The sequence below is a fragment of the Oncorhynchus mykiss genome, chromosome 11 (genome assembly GCF_013265735.2).
Source record: "Oncorhynchus mykiss isolate Arlee chromosome 11, USDA_OmykA_1.1, whole genome shotgun sequence".
Taxonomy (NCBI): Eukaryota; Metazoa; Chordata; class Actinopteri; order Salmoniformes; family Salmonidae; genus Oncorhynchus; species Oncorhynchus mykiss.
Window position 1 is genome coordinate 16,082,345 of NC_048575.1, and position 16,241 is coordinate 16,098,585.

Below are 16,241 nucleotides of genomic sequence, written 5' to 3' on the forward strand. Positions count from 1 at the left end.
CTCCCCCGATTGCTCAGTTTGGCCAGGTGGCCAGCTCTAGGAAGAGTCTTGGTGGTTCCAAACTTCTTCCCATTAAGAATGATAGAGGTCACTGTGTTCTTGGGGACCTTCAATGCTGCAGATATTTTAAACAAACAAAAAAATTGTGTGAATTTTACCCCCTTTTCTCTCCAATTTTGTGGTACCTAATTGTTAGTAGTTACTATTTTGTCTTGTCGCTAGAACTCCCGTACGGGCTCGGGAGAGACGAAGGTCGAAAGCCATGCATCCTCCGAAACACAACCCAACCAAGCCGCACTGCTTCTTAACACAGCGCGCATCCAACCCTGAAGCCAGCCGCACCAATGTGTCGGAGGAAACACCGTGCACCTGGCGACCTGGTTAGCGCGCGTGATGAGACAAGGATATCCCTTCCGGCCAAATCCTCCCTAACCCGGACGACGCTAGGCCAATTGTGCGTAGCCCCACGGACCTCCCGGTCGCGGCCTGCAGACATTTTTTGGTAAAATGGCAAAGGGTCTGAATACTTAAGTAAATAAGGTATTTCTGTTTTAAATTTAACAAATTGGAAAACATTTTTTTTCACTTTGTCATTTTGGGGTATTGTGTGTAGATTGATGAGGAAACATTTTTATTTAATCAATTTTAGAATAAGGCTGTAACTTAACAAAATGTGGAAAAGTAAAGGGCTCTGAATACTTTCCGAATGCACTGTATATGTTGTTTAGTATATGTGCAGTGGGCTACAAATAATATTTGTGAACATAATACATAATTAAATAGTGTGTGTGTGTGTGTGTGTGTGTATGTGTGTGTGTGTGTGTGTGTGTGTGCGTTCCCCCCAGGAGATCAGATCCGCCAAAGGAGGTGTAAGGCGTCATTTAGCTATGTTCCCCAGAATGAGGACGAGTTAGAGCTGAAGATAGGAGATGTCATCAACATACTGGGGGAGGTGAGAGGGGAGGCTGACATACTGGGGGAGGTGAGAGGGGAGGCTGACATACTGGGGGAGGTGAGAGGGGAGGCTGACTGTATGTTTGGCTGTGTTTTTCAACTTTCTCTTTACTGTAGTTACTGCGCCCTCTTGTGGCCACATGACAGACCTATTAAACCAAATTATGATTCGGTAGTGACCCTGCGTTCATTCATAAGCAGGTATATTAACTTCCCCACAGGAGCTAGCTTTCTTGGAGCCGTTGATAGCGTGCAGGTCTCCCGACCAGAACCTTGTGGTTTTGATTCCACCCTCAGATAAGTTCACTATCCCTTCATGTTTCATGTGTTCAGGTGGAGGAGGGCTGGTGGGAGGGCAGTCTGAATGGTAAGACAGGGATGTTTCCCTCCAACTTCACCAGAGAGCTGGAGGACACGCCCCCTTCACTAGACACATCCACTAGGTCATCACAGGAGGAGCTACGCAGCAGCAGGACCAGTGAGTCACTCACACTCATGCACGTGTACGCATCACTGGTCAAATGTTTTTTATTAGCATGAAATGGCAGATACGTATGAATACATTTGAATACTATTTAAGGAAATCCAGTGATATGATTCTGCAGAACTCGAGATGGTTTTTAATGCAATTATAAGCATAAATGGTCATTATATGTGTATGTGCTTTCGTGTGTAGGTAAAGACAGTCCAGGCAGTGAGAGTGATGGCGGAGAGAGTCGCTCTGACAGCGGAGAGATTCAACCCAAAAAGGTTATCTATCTGTCTGTTTGTCTGGACAAACCATTTCTGTATGGACCTCGCTTTGTGCACAGGGGGATTGTCACAATGTAACAGGAAAGGGCCTTCCCCAAACTGCTGCCACAGAGTTGGAAGCACATAATCGTCTCAAATGTCATTGTATCCTGTAGCGTTAAGATTTTCCTTCATTGGAAATAAGGGGCCTAGCCTGAACCATGAAAAACAGCCCCAGACCATTATTTCTCCGCGACCAAACTTGGCACTACGCATTGGGGCAGGTAGCGTTCTCCTGGCATCTGCCATACCCAGATTCGTCTGTCAGACTGCCAGATGGTGAAGCATGATTCATCACTCCAGAGAACGCGTTTCCACTGCTCCAGTCCCAATGGCGGAGAGCTTGTGTGGCCTACCACTTCGCGGCTGAGCCGTTGTTGCTCCTAGATGCTTCCACTTCACAATATCCACACTTAGAGTTGACCGGGGGCATCTCTAGCAGGGCAGAAATATGACAAACTGACATGTTAGAAAGGTGGCATCCTATGACGGTGTCACGTTGAATGTCACTGAGCTCTTCTGTAAGGCCGTTCTACTGCCAATGTTTGTCTATGGAGATTGCATGGCGGTGTGCTTGATTGTATACACCTGTCAGCAACGCGTGTGGATGAAATAGCCAAATCCACTAATTTGAAGAGGTATCTACATACTTTTGGCCACATAGTGTTTATATCGTGAGTGTGTGTGTTCCATTACCAGTCAAATGTTTGGACACACCTACTCATTGGGACGGCAGGGTAGCCTAGTGGTTAGAGTGTTGGACTAGCAACACTGCAAGTTCAAATCCCGAGCTGACAAATCTGTCGTTCTGCCCCTGAACAGGCAGTTAACCCACTGTTCCAAGGCCGTCATTGAAAATAAGAATTTGTTCTTAACTGACTTGCCTAGTTAAATATAAAAAAAATTCAAGGGTTTTTCTTTATTTTTACTATTTTCTACATTGTAGAATAATAGTGAAGACATCAACACTATGAAATAACACATGGAATCAATACTAACCAAAAAAGTGTTAAACAAATCTAAATATATTTTAGATTTGAGATTCTTTAAAGTACCCACCCTTTGCCTTGATGATAGCTTTGCACACTCTTGGCATTCCCTCAACCTGCTTCACCTGGAATGCTTTTCCAACAGTCTTGATGGAGTTCCCACATATGCTGAGCACTTGTTGGCTGCTTTTTCCTCTGCAGTCCAACTCATCCCAAACCATCTCAATTTGGTTGAGGTTGGCTGATTGTGGAGGCCAGGTCATCTGATGCAGTACTCCATCACTCTCCTTCTTGGTAAAATCGCCCTTACACAGCCTGGATGTGTGTTGGGTCATTGTCCTGTAGAATATCCAATGATAGTCTCACTAAGCGCAAACCAGATGGGATGGCGTATCGCTGTAGAATGCTGTGGTAGCCATGCTGGTTAAGTGTGCCTTGAATTCTAAATAAATCACAGACAGTGTCACCAGCAAAGACCCCTACACCATCATACCTCCTCCTCCATGCTTCACAGTGGGAACCACACATGGGGAGATCATCCGTTCACCTACTCTGCATCTCACAAAGACATGCCAGTTGGAACCAAACATATCAAACCAAATCAGACCAAAGGACAGATTTCCACCGGTTTAATGTCCGTTGCTTGTTCCTTGGCCCAAGCAAGTTTATTTTTCTTATTGGTGACCTTTCGTAGTGGTTTCTTTGCAGCAATTAGACAATGAAGGCCTGATTCAAACAGTCTCCTCTGAACAGTTGATGTTGAGATGTCTGTTACTTGAACTCTGAAGCATTTATTTGGGCTGCAATTTCTGACGCTGGTAACTCGAATGAACTTATCCTCTGCAGCAGAGGTAACTCTGGGTCTTCCTTTCCTGTGGTGGTCCTCATGAGAGCACATTTCATCATAGCGCTTGATGGTTTTTGCAACTGCACAAAGTTATTGAAATGTTCTGTATTGGCTGACCTTCATGTCTTAAAGTAATGATGGACTGTTGTTTCTTTTTGCTTATCTGAGCTGTTCTTGCCATGGACTTGGGCTTTAACCAAATAGGGCTTTAACCAAATAGTGCTATCTTGTGTATACCATCCTTACAACACAACTGATTGTCTCAAAGGCATTAAGAAGGAAAGAAATTCCACAAATGAACTTTTAACAAGGCACACCTGTTAATTGAAATGCATTCCAGGTGACTACCTCATGAAGCTGGTTGAGGGAATGCCAAGAGTGTGCAATGCTGTCATCAAGGCAAAGGGTGGCGACTTTGATGAATCTCAAATCTAAAATATATTTTGATTTATTTAGCACTTCTTTGGTTAGTACTTGATTCCATATGTGATATTGAATCAAGCTGGAGTGGCAGGGTAGCCTAGTGGTTAGAGCGTTGGACTAGTAACCGGAAGGTTGCAAGTTCAAATCCCCAAATCCCTGTCATTGAAAATAAGAATTTGTTCGTAACTGACTTGCCTAGTTAAATAAAGGTAAAATAAAAAATGAGTAGGTGTGTCCAAACATTTGACTGGTACTGTATAGACACTACCGTTCAAAAGTTTGGGGTCAAATTTCATTATTTTTGAAGGAGAGGCACATTTTTTTGTCCATTAAAATAACATCAAATTGATCAGAAGTACAGTGTAGACATTGTTAATGTTGTAAATTACTATTGTAGCTGGAAACGGCTGATTTTAAAAAAAATGGAATATCTACATAGGCGTATAGAGGACCATTATCAGCAACTATCACTCCTGTGACATTTCTAAGTGACCCGAAACTTTTGAACGTGTGTGTGTGTGTGTGTGTGTGTGTGTGTGTGTGTGTGTGTATATATATATATATATATATATATATATATATATATATCTATCTATCTCGTGGTAAGTGTGGTTTAATAACAGTGTCATGATAACTTTAATATGTTATAACAATAGTTGTGGTATCTATAGTTAGTAATAGTGTAATTGTGTTAACTAGTTAGTAATAGTGTAGTTGTGTTAACTAGTTAGTAATAGTGTAATTGTGTTAAATAGTTAGTAATAGTGTAGTTGTGTTAACTAGTTAGTAATAGCGTAGTTGTGTTAACTAGTTAGTAATAGTGTAGTTGTGTTAACTAGTTAGTAATAGTGTAGTTGTGTTAACTAGTTAGTAATAGTGTAGGTGTGTTAACTAGTTAGTAATAGTGTAGTTGTGTTAACTAGTTAGTAATAGTGTAGGTGTGTTAACTAGTTAGTAATAGTGTAGTTGTGTTAACTATAGTAGTGGTAATGTGTCTCCAGGTTCGAGGGTTCGGGTTCGGTGACATCTTTAAAGACCAGCCCATCAGACTGAGACCTGCATCTGAAGATATGGACACAGAGGGAGAGAAGGTGACACACATATACACACACATAATAGTGCATATACAGGTAACTGCCAAAACAATGGAAACACTTGAGTAAATGAGGATAACAAGGTACAGTGCCTTGCGAAAGTATTCGGCCCCCTTGAACTTTGCGACCTTTTGCCACATTTCAGGCTTCAAACATAAAGATATAAAACTGTATTTTTTTGTGAAGAATCAACAACAAGTGGGACACAATCATGAAGTGGAACGGCATTTATTGGATATTTCAAACTTTTTTAACAAATCAAAAACTGAAAAATTGGGCGTGCAAAATTATTCAGCCCCTTTACTTTCAGTGCAGCAAACTCTCTCCAGAAGTTCAGTGAGGATCTCTGAATGATCCAATGTTGACCTAAATGACTAATGATGATAAATACAATCCACCTGTGTGTAATCAAGTCTCCGTATAAATGCACCTGCACTGTGATAGTCTCAAAGGTCCGTTAAAAGCGCAGAGAGCATCATGAAGAACAAGGAACACACCAGGCAGGTCCGAGATACTGTTGTGAAGAAGTTTAAAGCCGGATTTGGATACAAAAAGATTTCCCAAGCTTTAAACATCCCAAGGAGCACTGTGCAAGTGATAATATTGAAATGGAAGGAGTATCAGACCACTGCAAATCTACCAAGACCTGGCCGTCCCTCTAAACTTTCAGCTCATACAAGGAGAAGACTGATCAGAGATGCAGCCAAGAGGCCCATGATCACTCTGGATGAACTGCAGAGATCTACAGCTGAGGTGGGAGACTCTGTCCATAGGACAACAATCAGTCGTATATTGCACAAATCTGGCCTTTATGGAAGAGTGGCAAGAAAAAAAAAAATTCTTAAAGATATCCATAAAAAGTGTCGTTTAAAGTTTGCCACAAGCCACCTGGGAGACACACCAAACATGTGGAAGAAGGTGCTTTGGTCAGATGAAACCAAAATTGAACTTTTTGGCAACAATGCAACACGTTATGTTTGGCGTAAAAGCAACACAGCTCATCACACTGAACACACCATCCCCACTGTCAAACATGGTGGTGGCAGCATCATGGTTTGGGCCTGCTTTTCTTTAGCAGGGACAGGGAAGATGGTTAAAATTGATGGGAAGATGGATGGAGCCAAATACAGGACCATTCTGGAAGAAAACCTGATGGAGTCTGCAAAAGACCTGAGACTGGGACGGAGATTTGTCTTCCAACAAGACAATGATCCAAAACATAAAGCAAAATCTACAATGGAATGGTTCAAAAATAAACATATCCAGGTGTTAGAATAGCCAAGTCAAAGTCCAGACCTGAATCCAATCGAGAATCTGTGGAAAGAACTGAAAACTGCTGTTCACAAATGCTCTCCATCCAACCTCACTGAGCTCGAGCTGTTTTGCAAGAAGGAATGGGAAAAAATTTCAGTCTCTCGATGTGCAAAACTGATAGAGACATACCCCAAGCGACTTACAGCTGTAATCGCAGCAAAAGGTGGCGCTACAAAGTATTAACTTAAGGGGGCTGAATAATTTTGCACGCCCAATTTTTCCGTTTTTGATTTGTTAAAAAAGTTTGAAATATCCAATAAATGTCGTTCCACTTCATGATTGTGTCCCACTTGTTGTTGATTCTTCACAAAAAAATACAATTTTATATCTTTATGTTTGAAGCCTGAAATGTGGCAAAAGGTCGCAAAGTTCAAGGGGGCCGAATACTTTCGCAAGGCACTGTATATTGAAAGCAGATGCTTTCACACAGGCGTGGTTCCTGAGTTAATTAAGCAATTAACATGTATAAGAATGCTGGGCATGCCATTATTTTGGCTGCTATGCCCCATAGTCACCATCCATCCAGAGTGGTCACTGAATGGTTTGATGAGCATGAAAACGATGTTAACCATATGCCATGGCCGTCTCAGTCACCAGATCTCAACCCAATTGAACACTTACTATATGGGATATTCTGGAGCAGTGCCTGAAACAGTGTTTTCCACCACCATCAACAAAACACCAAATAATGGAATTTCTTGGAGGCTTGGAGAATCTATGCCAAGGTGGATTAAAGCTGTTCTGGCTCGTGGTGGTCCAACATCCTATTAACACACTTTATGTTGGTGTTTCCTTTATTTTGGCCGTTACCTGTATGATGTTTGTGTGTGTAAATGGGAGAAAGGAAGTCCAGACTAGGCTCCGCCTTTTCCTGTCTTTCAGTTCCACAGCAGAGGAAGTACTTCTCATTACAAACATTCAAACACACACACACACACACACACACACACACACTCCCTTCATCAGTGAGAGAGAGCTCTACGGGGAGTGAGGGAGGGAGGAAGGAAGAGGGAGGCATTGGGGGTTTTCTCCGACGTGTACACACACAGACATACACTGGGTCACTGTGGAGGGTAAGACAGCTACATCTCTCTCCTTTTCTCTCTTTCTCTTGACTTTTTCTCTTCCCTCTCTCGCTGTATTAGTGTTGAATCTGCTTTGTAAAGGGACTGTCTGGATGATGGCAGGGTTACATTTTCTTCAGGGTGTGTCTTGTCAAGGTGCGTATGCGTGTGCTAATCTATGTTTGTCGGGTGTGTGTTTGAGTATGTGAGTTTGGGTACGTGTCACGGTGTGTGTGTTTTGAGTATGTGAGTTTTGGTACGTGTCAGGGTGTGTGTAGGATGTTTAGCAGCCTGTCCTGCTGTGCGGGTGGCTGTAGTGATGGTTTATGGGAAGTGTAGTCTCAGTTCTCTAATGAATGGGGGCGCGGGGGGGGGGGGGGGGGGGGGGGGGGGTTACCATGGATAGTTCTGGGGAGTAGCATTTAGACACAGATGCAGGATCAGATTGTCCCTCCCTAAAAAAAAACAGTGTCTAGAGTTAACATTTGTACTAGACTGGAATGTCTCCTCCCCTGAGGGCTGAGGAAGTATCCAGCTGTGTGTCACAGTCTGACGTTACTTTAACGATGGTTGACCAGTTGTGTACGGGTAGGTGAGTGTGTGCCTCACACTACTCATATTAAGTACAACTCGGATTAGACTGGGTGGAGAGAGAGGGATGGAGTGAGCTATGGAAGGGTAGGAGGGAGAAAGAGTGAACAAGGGTGGGAGAGTGAGAGAGGGGGAGGGGGAGGGAGAGTGGGTGGTTTACTGAGTGTGAAACAGAGAAGTGTGTGTTTGAGACAGACCAGGCTCTGTGTGTGTGTGTGTTTCCTGTTGAAGAGCCACTCTTGTTCCACAAACATAGCGTAGGGATCCGTTCCAGCCTTATAACAACAGCCCCTTATACACTACACACACAACTATACATACACACGCACACACACACGGAGCCCAGTCTCTACGGATTTGATCCCCTGATTATTTCACATGGAGATATATGGGTATGTATTTATGTATTTGTGTGTGTTTCCCTCCACTCCTCTAGGCACAGGTTAGCAAATCACCCTCTGTTGCCCCGGAAACTATGAAGGCGGAACCTGAGGGCAAGGTGAAAGGTGAGAATGAGGGGCCTGGGATCTACTAGATTCTCATTGGACAGTCTGTCTCACTTCCTGATTCATACCTAGAATAAGATAACGATGCTGAGTCTCTTGATTTGCTAGAAATACACTTTTGGGATTCAGAGTTCCTCTTTGTTCTGACTGGTTCTCAGGCCGTGAGCTGTGTAAAGTCATCTTCCCGTACGACGCCCAGAACGAAGACGAGCTGTCAATCAAAGAGGGAGAGATCATCTCCATCATTAACAGGGTGTGTGTGTGTGTATGCAGGGGAGCTTTTAGAAGTGGGGGGTATAATTATCATTATTTATTTTTTATCCAGTCGGATTAATACTCCAAACAGCCTACCCGACCGTTTGGAGGCGTCCGCATGGTCCTAAAGCACACTGTTGCCTCGTTTTGTATCACATTCCAATGATTAAACTCAAGGGGACAAAAATGCAATTTCAGAATGTGGGGGGTACATGTTGCACCCGTGTGTGTGTGTGTGTGTGTGTGTGTGTGTGTGTGTGTGTGTGTGTGTGAGAGATAGGGGTGTGTGCATGCGTATAACCTGCGTATGTGAATTCTGTGTGTTGTAGGACTGTGCTGACGCGGGGTGGTGGATGGGGGAGGTAGGGGGGAGAAAGGGAGTCTTCCCTGATAACTTTGTCAAGCTGCTAATTCCTGATGTAGAGAAAGAGGTAAGACACACAATATAATTGGATTTATGCTGTTTTGGCAGTGTTCAAGGAAGGAAATTCCATGAGAGCAAAATTACTTTGTGTGTGTGTGCATGTGCACGTGTGTGTTTGCAGAGACCAAAGAAGCCGCCTCCCCCCAGTGCCCCCTCAGCTAAACACACCACAGGTAATCCCCTTATCCTCACCTCTCTTTTCCTCTCCTCTCTTCCCTTTTCATCCCTAATCTCCATCCTCTATCACCATCCTCTATCTCAAGCCTCCATCTCAATGCTCTATTTCCATCCTCTCTCAATCCTCTATCTCAATAATATCTCTCCTCTATCTCCATCCTCTATCTCTCCTCTGTCTCCATCCTCTCTCTCTCCTCTCTCATTCCTCTCTATCCTCTATCTCCACTCTCTATCCTCAATCCTCTATCTCAATCCTCTATCTCCATTCTCTATCTCAATCCTCTATCTCCATTCTCTATCTCAATCCTCTATCTCAATCCTCTATCTCAATCCTCTATCTCAATCCTCTATCTCCATTCTCTATCTCTCCTCTATCTCAATCCTCTCTCTCCTCTATCTCCATTCTCTATCCTCTATCTCCGTCCTCTATCTCAATCCTCTATCTCAATCCTCTATCTCAATCCTCTATCTCCATCCTCTCTTAATCCTCTATCGCCATCCTCTCTCCTTTATCTCCATCCTCTATCTCCATCCTCTATCTCCATCCTCTCTCCTCTGTCGCAATCCTCTCTCCAGCCTCTATCTCCCATCCTCTCCTCTGTTGCAATCCTCTCTCCATCCTCTATCTTCATCCTCTATCGCCATCCTCTATCTCTCCTCTGTCTCAATCCTCTCTCTCCTCTATCTCAATCCTCCATCTCATTCCTTTGTCTCTCCTCTCTCTGCTCTTCTCCGCTCAGACACTGGTACCGTTTTGTGTGCGTCTCAATCCTCTCTATCTCCATATCCGCTCCTCTATTTTCTGTGTGTGTTAGTGTAAGGGAGAGAGGCAGAAACCGTTAGCTATGGAGATCATTAAACCAGACAGATAGACAGAGTTAGAACGAGAGAGAACCAAAGATGGAGAACCAAAGATCTAGGGAGGAGTGTCAGTAATGTCTCCCTGAGTTGACCCCTGACCCCTGTGTGACCTGTAGAGAAAAGATCGGAAGTCAGAAAGGTACCCCCGGAGCGCCCCGAGCACCTGCCTCATAGACCACCTGATGACAACAAAGGTACTATAGTACTACTACAAATACTAAACTCTGCCTCACAGATCTGATGACAACAGAGGTACTCCCATACTACTACCACAGTACTACTATTATACAACTACTACTATACTACAACTACTACCAATACTATACTGCACTATTCCAGTATAATCTGCTATGCCTGCTGCAGCCTGACTACTGCTCTCTCTATGACTACTACCCTATATGGCTATTCAGCCTGCTTGGGTTCCTATTCAGCCTGCTTGGGTTCCTATTCAGCCTGCTTGGGTTCCTATTCAGCCTGCTTGGGTTCCTATTCAGCCTGCTTGGGTTCCTATTCAGCCTGCTTGGGTTCCTATTCAGCCTGCTTGGGTTCCTATTCAGCCTGCTTGGGTTCCTATTCAGCCTGCTTGGGTTCCTATTCAGCCTGCTTGGGTTCCTATTCAGCCTGCTTTGGGTTCCTATTCAGCCTGCTTTGGGTTCCTATTCAGCCTGCTTTGGGTTCCTATTCAGCCTGCTTTGGGTTCCTATTCAGCCTGCTTTGGGTTCCTATTCAGCCTGCTTTGGGTTCCTATTCAGCCAGCTTTGGGTTCCTATTCAGCCTGCTTTGGGTTCCTATTCAGCCTGCTTTGGGTTCCTATTCAGCCTGCTTTGGGTTCCTATTCAGCCTGCTTTGGGTTCCTATTCAGCCTGCTTTGGGTTCCTATTCAGCCTGCTTTGGGTTCCTATTCAGCCTGCTTTGGGTTCCTATTCAGCCTGCTTTGGGTTCCTATTCAGCCTGCTTTGGGTTCCTATTCAGCCTGCTTGGGTTCCTATTCAGCCTGTTTGGACCCTATTCAGCCTGTTTGGGCCTTATGCTGCAGCTCTCCCCACCTCTTCAGCTGGCTGACACCTCACCTCTATGTTGACCGTGTGTGACTGTGTGTATGACGTTCCCATTCAGAGACCTATTTTACCCTCTCCGTATACATGTATGTGTTTGTTAACTTGTGTGCGTGTGTAGGTGAGGAGGTGAAGGTTGGAGAGATCCCTAAGCCCACCCTCCCATCCAAATCTCCAAAGAAGCCCCACCCACCAAAGACAAGCTCCTCCCACCTCCCTCCCCGACGCCCTGACAGACCTGAGAGACCTCCAACTGTACCGTCAGTACACACACACACACACTCCCACACATACACACACACACAAATCAACACACACTAAAGTTGTTGTTTGGTCTACCTGTTCAGGTGCGAGAGCCCTAAGTTTGAGGGTGGGGCTGTGACTCCAGATCCTGCCTTTGACAGGTCAAAAGATATTGGTGAGTTTGACAGGACAAGGGGCCAATCAGGGTCAGTTTGACAGTTATGTGGCCGGACATTAGTCCAGTCAGAGCAGGGAGTCGGCTGACTCAAGAGACAGAGGTTTGGCTTTATCTCTCTTTCTCTCTTCCTCTCTCTGTCCATATGCAAGGAATTAGCAACCCTAGCCTTCTTATAGATCAGGACACTGTGTGTGTGTGTTTGTTTGTTTGTTTGATTGCCTAGTCTCTGGTTAAATGTTAGAATTGTTCCTATAGATTAGCATTATAATGGTTGTGTGGTGTGTGTGTCTGTAGATGTGGTTGACTTGGACTCTGTAGTCTTGTCTACAGAAAAACTCAACCATCCGACCGCAATGAGACCAAGAGTCCTCGACCGCAGACCACGCTCCCAGATCATCAGCACAGTGAGTGTACACACACACACACACACACCGGGCCATGCGCAGACCTTTGGTGGGGCCGGTGCTCATCGTAGCTGCTGCTCAGTGCTCTACTGCCGCTTCTTCCTCCTTGATCAGTGATGAAGCTTCTGTCTGGTGTAGCCTACAGACTTCATGTTGTACACAAAGAACATGGTTGACATGTTCTAACTACTGCATTTCATGCGTCAGAAGGCTATTAAGCATAAGCGTGATTTCATGTTCTTTTTTCAGGAGGGGAGTTAGGTTACATGCAGCCATTTACATGTTGTACACAAAAGACATGAGCAACATGTTCCTATAAACTCGCAGATCGTTTTTTTTTGCCCCAATGCAAAACTCAAGGAGTTGCATGCAGCTATTTTTACAGGATATCAAACACAAGCAAGACACAGACAGTCAAAGTAGTCATGTTCTTTTTCAGCAACTCTGGGTAATGGTTATTATATGGCAGCCACTACAAAGATTAGCCTACATTGTCACACAAAACGCAGATTGTTTTTGCTCCAATGCAATGTGTACGGACTGCATCCTGCTTGTGCAACTGCAATATCCATGACAACAGACAGAGATGGTTGTAACCGTCATAATAGCCTGGCATGTTTGTTGAAATCACCGCAGAGTTTTTATTTCAGCTGTTCAGACATAAGAGGCAGAGATACAGTAGGCTACATCATCCTGGTTCAGAAGAGGGTGAGGACAGAGAGCACGAAGGGAGCAGCAGCTACTCAGAACAGAATGCGTGTTAAATAATACATGCGCAGAACGTGATCTGGACCCGTAGCTTCAGAGGGGCGGGGAAAAAACTCAGCCACGGCCAAATGTATTTTACTTAAAGCTAGAATCCTTAATTGAAACAATAACAAATTCCTAGATAGAGCTATAGATGCAAGGACTGACCATCCAGGATATCAAATGTATAGTTTTAACCATGTTATGAAGCTTTTCAGTGTTTTTGTTTATATTTACATTGTTTACAAACATTGGAGTTAAACAAGCTTATATTTTGGGTCCTGATGGGTTATGACAGTTGACCTAAGCTCATGAGGCATTTCTAAGTTATATTCTTCAAGAATCAATGAGTACATATCATTCATTTCTAAGTCCAAAAAGGATGTAGCAACTAAGATTCCAGCTTTAATTCCATTCATCCTTTTCTACTGCTCCTCTAGCCAAACTCTCCATTATTTGTTTTAACAGAAGTCTACATTTTTTGCAAAAACACACTGACTCGTCACACATTGTAGACTAGAAGTGAATTTATGCTTGCTCCAGCGATGCGATCCGGAGGCTCCGTACTGAGGGTGTGACGTAATTGCGGAGCCCCTGGAGGCTTGCAGAGGCCAAATCGAGTTCCATACTGCATCACCGTGTGCCTACCAAATTTTTTAACAATGTGGCTCCTCCGTATAGCTCCGCATTGACATGATTGGTTGACGGTAGGTGGGGGGTGGAGTTCCTGTATAAACATACTTCCTTGACAACATCCTTCACAACAGCTCTGCTCTGATTCGCAAAGCGCAAGAAGTATGAATGTCCTAACTTCTACAGAGGCTGTACAAATGCTGTACGGCCAATGCAGACTCCAGATTGACCATGCAGCGCCTTTAAGCATCCTATAACTAAAGATTAAAGGGAGATAGGTTAAGTATCTTTGCTATAACCACTACTGGAGTGGGCTATCATCGGATCATCGCTAATGTCGGCTAGATAAATCAGCTATTTATCTAGGCTATGCTTTCAAAACAAGCTAGTCTTTACTTGATTTGAATTTGTTCTGCTACTGACAGTCGGACTGCAGTTGCCTCCTTCTCTGTACCTGACCGTGAGACAGCACATGCTAGCAACTCCAAAGTAACCTACTACTGATGATTTTAATTTCAAACTCACTCCCTACACTGGTACATAGCTCCTGCATGAAACGAGGAGGAGTCGGGGGAGAGGACATTATGAGATTCTGAGTTTATGTGAAGTCATCTAGTTTGATAGTCAAATCAATTTTTAATAAAAAGAGCAGATGCTCTAGCACCCATAGGGCTCTATCTGTGCACGTGCCTGCACATACACACACACATACACATACTTTTTCCCGTAACGTGTTGATGACACCCTTCTCTCTCTCTCTCTCTCTCTCTCTCTCTCTCTTTCTCTCGCTCTCTACTTCCTCTCCTCTTCTCTCCCAGTCTTCTCTGTCCAGTATTGACTTGCTGAACTTTCCTGTGGTGGAGGAGGAGAAGAGTGAGAAGGACAGAGAGAAGGAGGAGGAGCAGGACTCCTTATGTCCAAGACCAGTAGATGTCTCTAAGAGGAAAGCACTTCCCACCATCACTGTAAGAATTGTTTTCCTGATTAACCTGCATCTTAACTGTGAATCAGAGTGGACGTTGTGTGTGTGTGTATACCCAGAGGGTTACAATCAATTTAGCCAAATAACTTTGATAAACATTGAGAAATAAAAAAGGTTTCAGGTTCCTTAATGAACCTAGACTTGGATATGGGTAGCTATAGAACAATATAATCAATCCATGCCCATTTCAAGCATATTTTCCTAATAAATTTGAAGTTTTAATAAAAATGTAAGTAGCTGGCTAACTCATGAATCCTGATTTGTGATAAACGCCACAGGTACCTGACAGTAAGTTAGCTGGCTAACTCATGATTCCTGATATGTGATAAACGCCACAGGTACCTGACAGTAAGTTAGCTGGCTAACTCATGATTCCTGATATGTAATAAACGCCACAGGTACCTGACAGTAAGTTAGCTGGCTAACTCATGAATCCTGATTTGTGATAAACCCCACAGGTACCTGACAGTAAGTGTCTGCTGCCCCCCAAGCCTGCGGTCCTCCCCCTACTTTCCACAGGAAGCCTGGCCCTCCACTCAACAAGCCCACCCCCTTCAACTGTAAACCACACCTCTTCCGGGTTAAGCCCCTCCCCCGAGCGTAGGCCGACACCCACCCTAGAGGAGCTGAGAGGACAGCTTAGAGAGCTGAGAGCCTCCGTAGAACTGCTGAAGAGCCAACACAGGTAGGGGTGTGTGTGTGTGTGTGTGTGTGTGTGTGTTAATAGTGTGTGCGTGTGCATATGAGTTTGCGTGTGTGTGTGTGTTAATAGTGTGTGCGTGTGTTGTCTCTGTCCCAGGCAGGAGATGAAGCAGTTGTCTAGTGACCTGGAAGAGGAGAAGAGGATCCGCATTACTCTACAGGTGAATACACACACACATACACACACACACATGGTGATGCTCCCTGTCTAGTGCTTAACAACATGTGTTCACTACTGATACAATTTCATCTTATCTATACATTTGGTGTTTGTGTTTTTCAGATAGAGGTGGAGCAGATTAAGAAGAGTTTAGCTAAATGACCCTTCACCCCTCCGCTGCGCACACTGATGACATCACCACACACTGCAGCCAGAGTTTAACATCATCCCGAGGCAGGGTTCAGCCGAACTAGTTTGTGCCAAAAAACAACAACAAAAATGACAGACGATCCCAATCCCTCACCCCGTCTGTTAGTTTGTTTGTGTTGAAAAGGCTTGTTTATTTGTTTGTTTACTGCAATCTGATTGGAGTGCTCTGCATCAGGGGAGTGGCCTCAAGTTCTTACCTGTCTGTCACCACGGTACTCAAACACCTGGAATACCTATTCCTCCTCTTTGTGTCTGTGTGTGTCAAATTACAAGGTTTCCATTGCAACCCCTCACTGTGGCCTTCCTTCCGGTTTTAGACTCCTTCCCTCCTCCCTTCCCTTCTTTCTTTCTTCCCTTCTTTCTTTCTTTCTTTCTTTCTTTCTTTCTTTCTTTCTTTCTTTCTTTCTTTCTTTCAGATGACAAAGAGAAAGTGTCTTGTTTTTTTCTTGGTCATTGCTCTCCAGGAAAGTAAAATAGACTTTTATATTCCAGTGTTGTAAAGATGAAGAGTATGGATGTGTGCCGATTTTAATAAAAAAACATCAACCAAGCTGTTTCCGTGTGCCTCTGTCTGTCCCCCTACCCCCAGGGAGAGCCACGGTATCAGTTACTGTGTCTCTGATAACCCAACCTGGA

The 16,241-nt window shown here is 44.1% G+C and overlaps 1 protein-coding gene across 5 annotated transcripts in view; it reads left to right on the forward strand.

Moving 5' to 3' along the window:
* The window catches only part of sh3kbp1 (SH3-domain kinase binding protein 1), a 25,185-nt gene extending 9,030 nt beyond the window's left edge, over window positions 1-16,155 (forward strand). For 2 of the 5 annotated variants that reach the window (XM_021620322.2, XM_021620318.2), the window contains exons 4-19: window positions 846-952; window positions 1,288-1,432; window positions 1,631-1,704; window positions 5,007-5,096; window positions 8,505-8,574; window positions 8,733-8,827; window positions 9,159-9,260; window positions 9,375-9,426; window positions 10,408-10,485; window positions 11,468-11,606; window positions 11,694-11,764; window positions 12,062-12,171; window positions 14,370-14,516; window positions 14,992-15,218; window positions 15,333-15,396; window positions 15,519-16,155. In XM_021620322.2, coding sequence (XP_021475997.2) covers window positions 846-952; window positions 1,288-1,432; window positions 1,631-1,704; window positions 5,007-5,096; window positions 8,505-8,574; window positions 8,733-8,827; window positions 9,159-9,260; window positions 9,375-9,426; window positions 10,408-10,485; window positions 11,468-11,606; window positions 11,694-11,764; window positions 12,062-12,171; window positions 14,370-14,516; window positions 14,992-15,218; window positions 15,333-15,396; window positions 15,519-15,557 — 1,610 coding nt within the window. In that variant the 3' untranslated portion in view covers window positions 15,558-16,155. Of the gene's footprint in view, window positions 1-845; window positions 953-1,287; window positions 1,433-1,630; window positions 1,705-5,006; window positions 5,097-8,504; window positions 8,575-8,732; window positions 8,828-9,158; window positions 9,261-9,374; window positions 9,427-10,407; window positions 10,486-11,467; window positions 11,607-11,693; window positions 11,765-12,061; window positions 12,172-14,369; window positions 14,517-14,811; window positions 14,854-14,991; window positions 15,219-15,332; window positions 15,397-15,518 lie in introns of those variants that run through there. The other 3 variants (XM_021620321.2, XM_021620324.2, XM_021620323.2) reach the window with 3 other exon arrangements.
* Window positions 16,156-16,241: the final 86 nt, after the last annotated feature.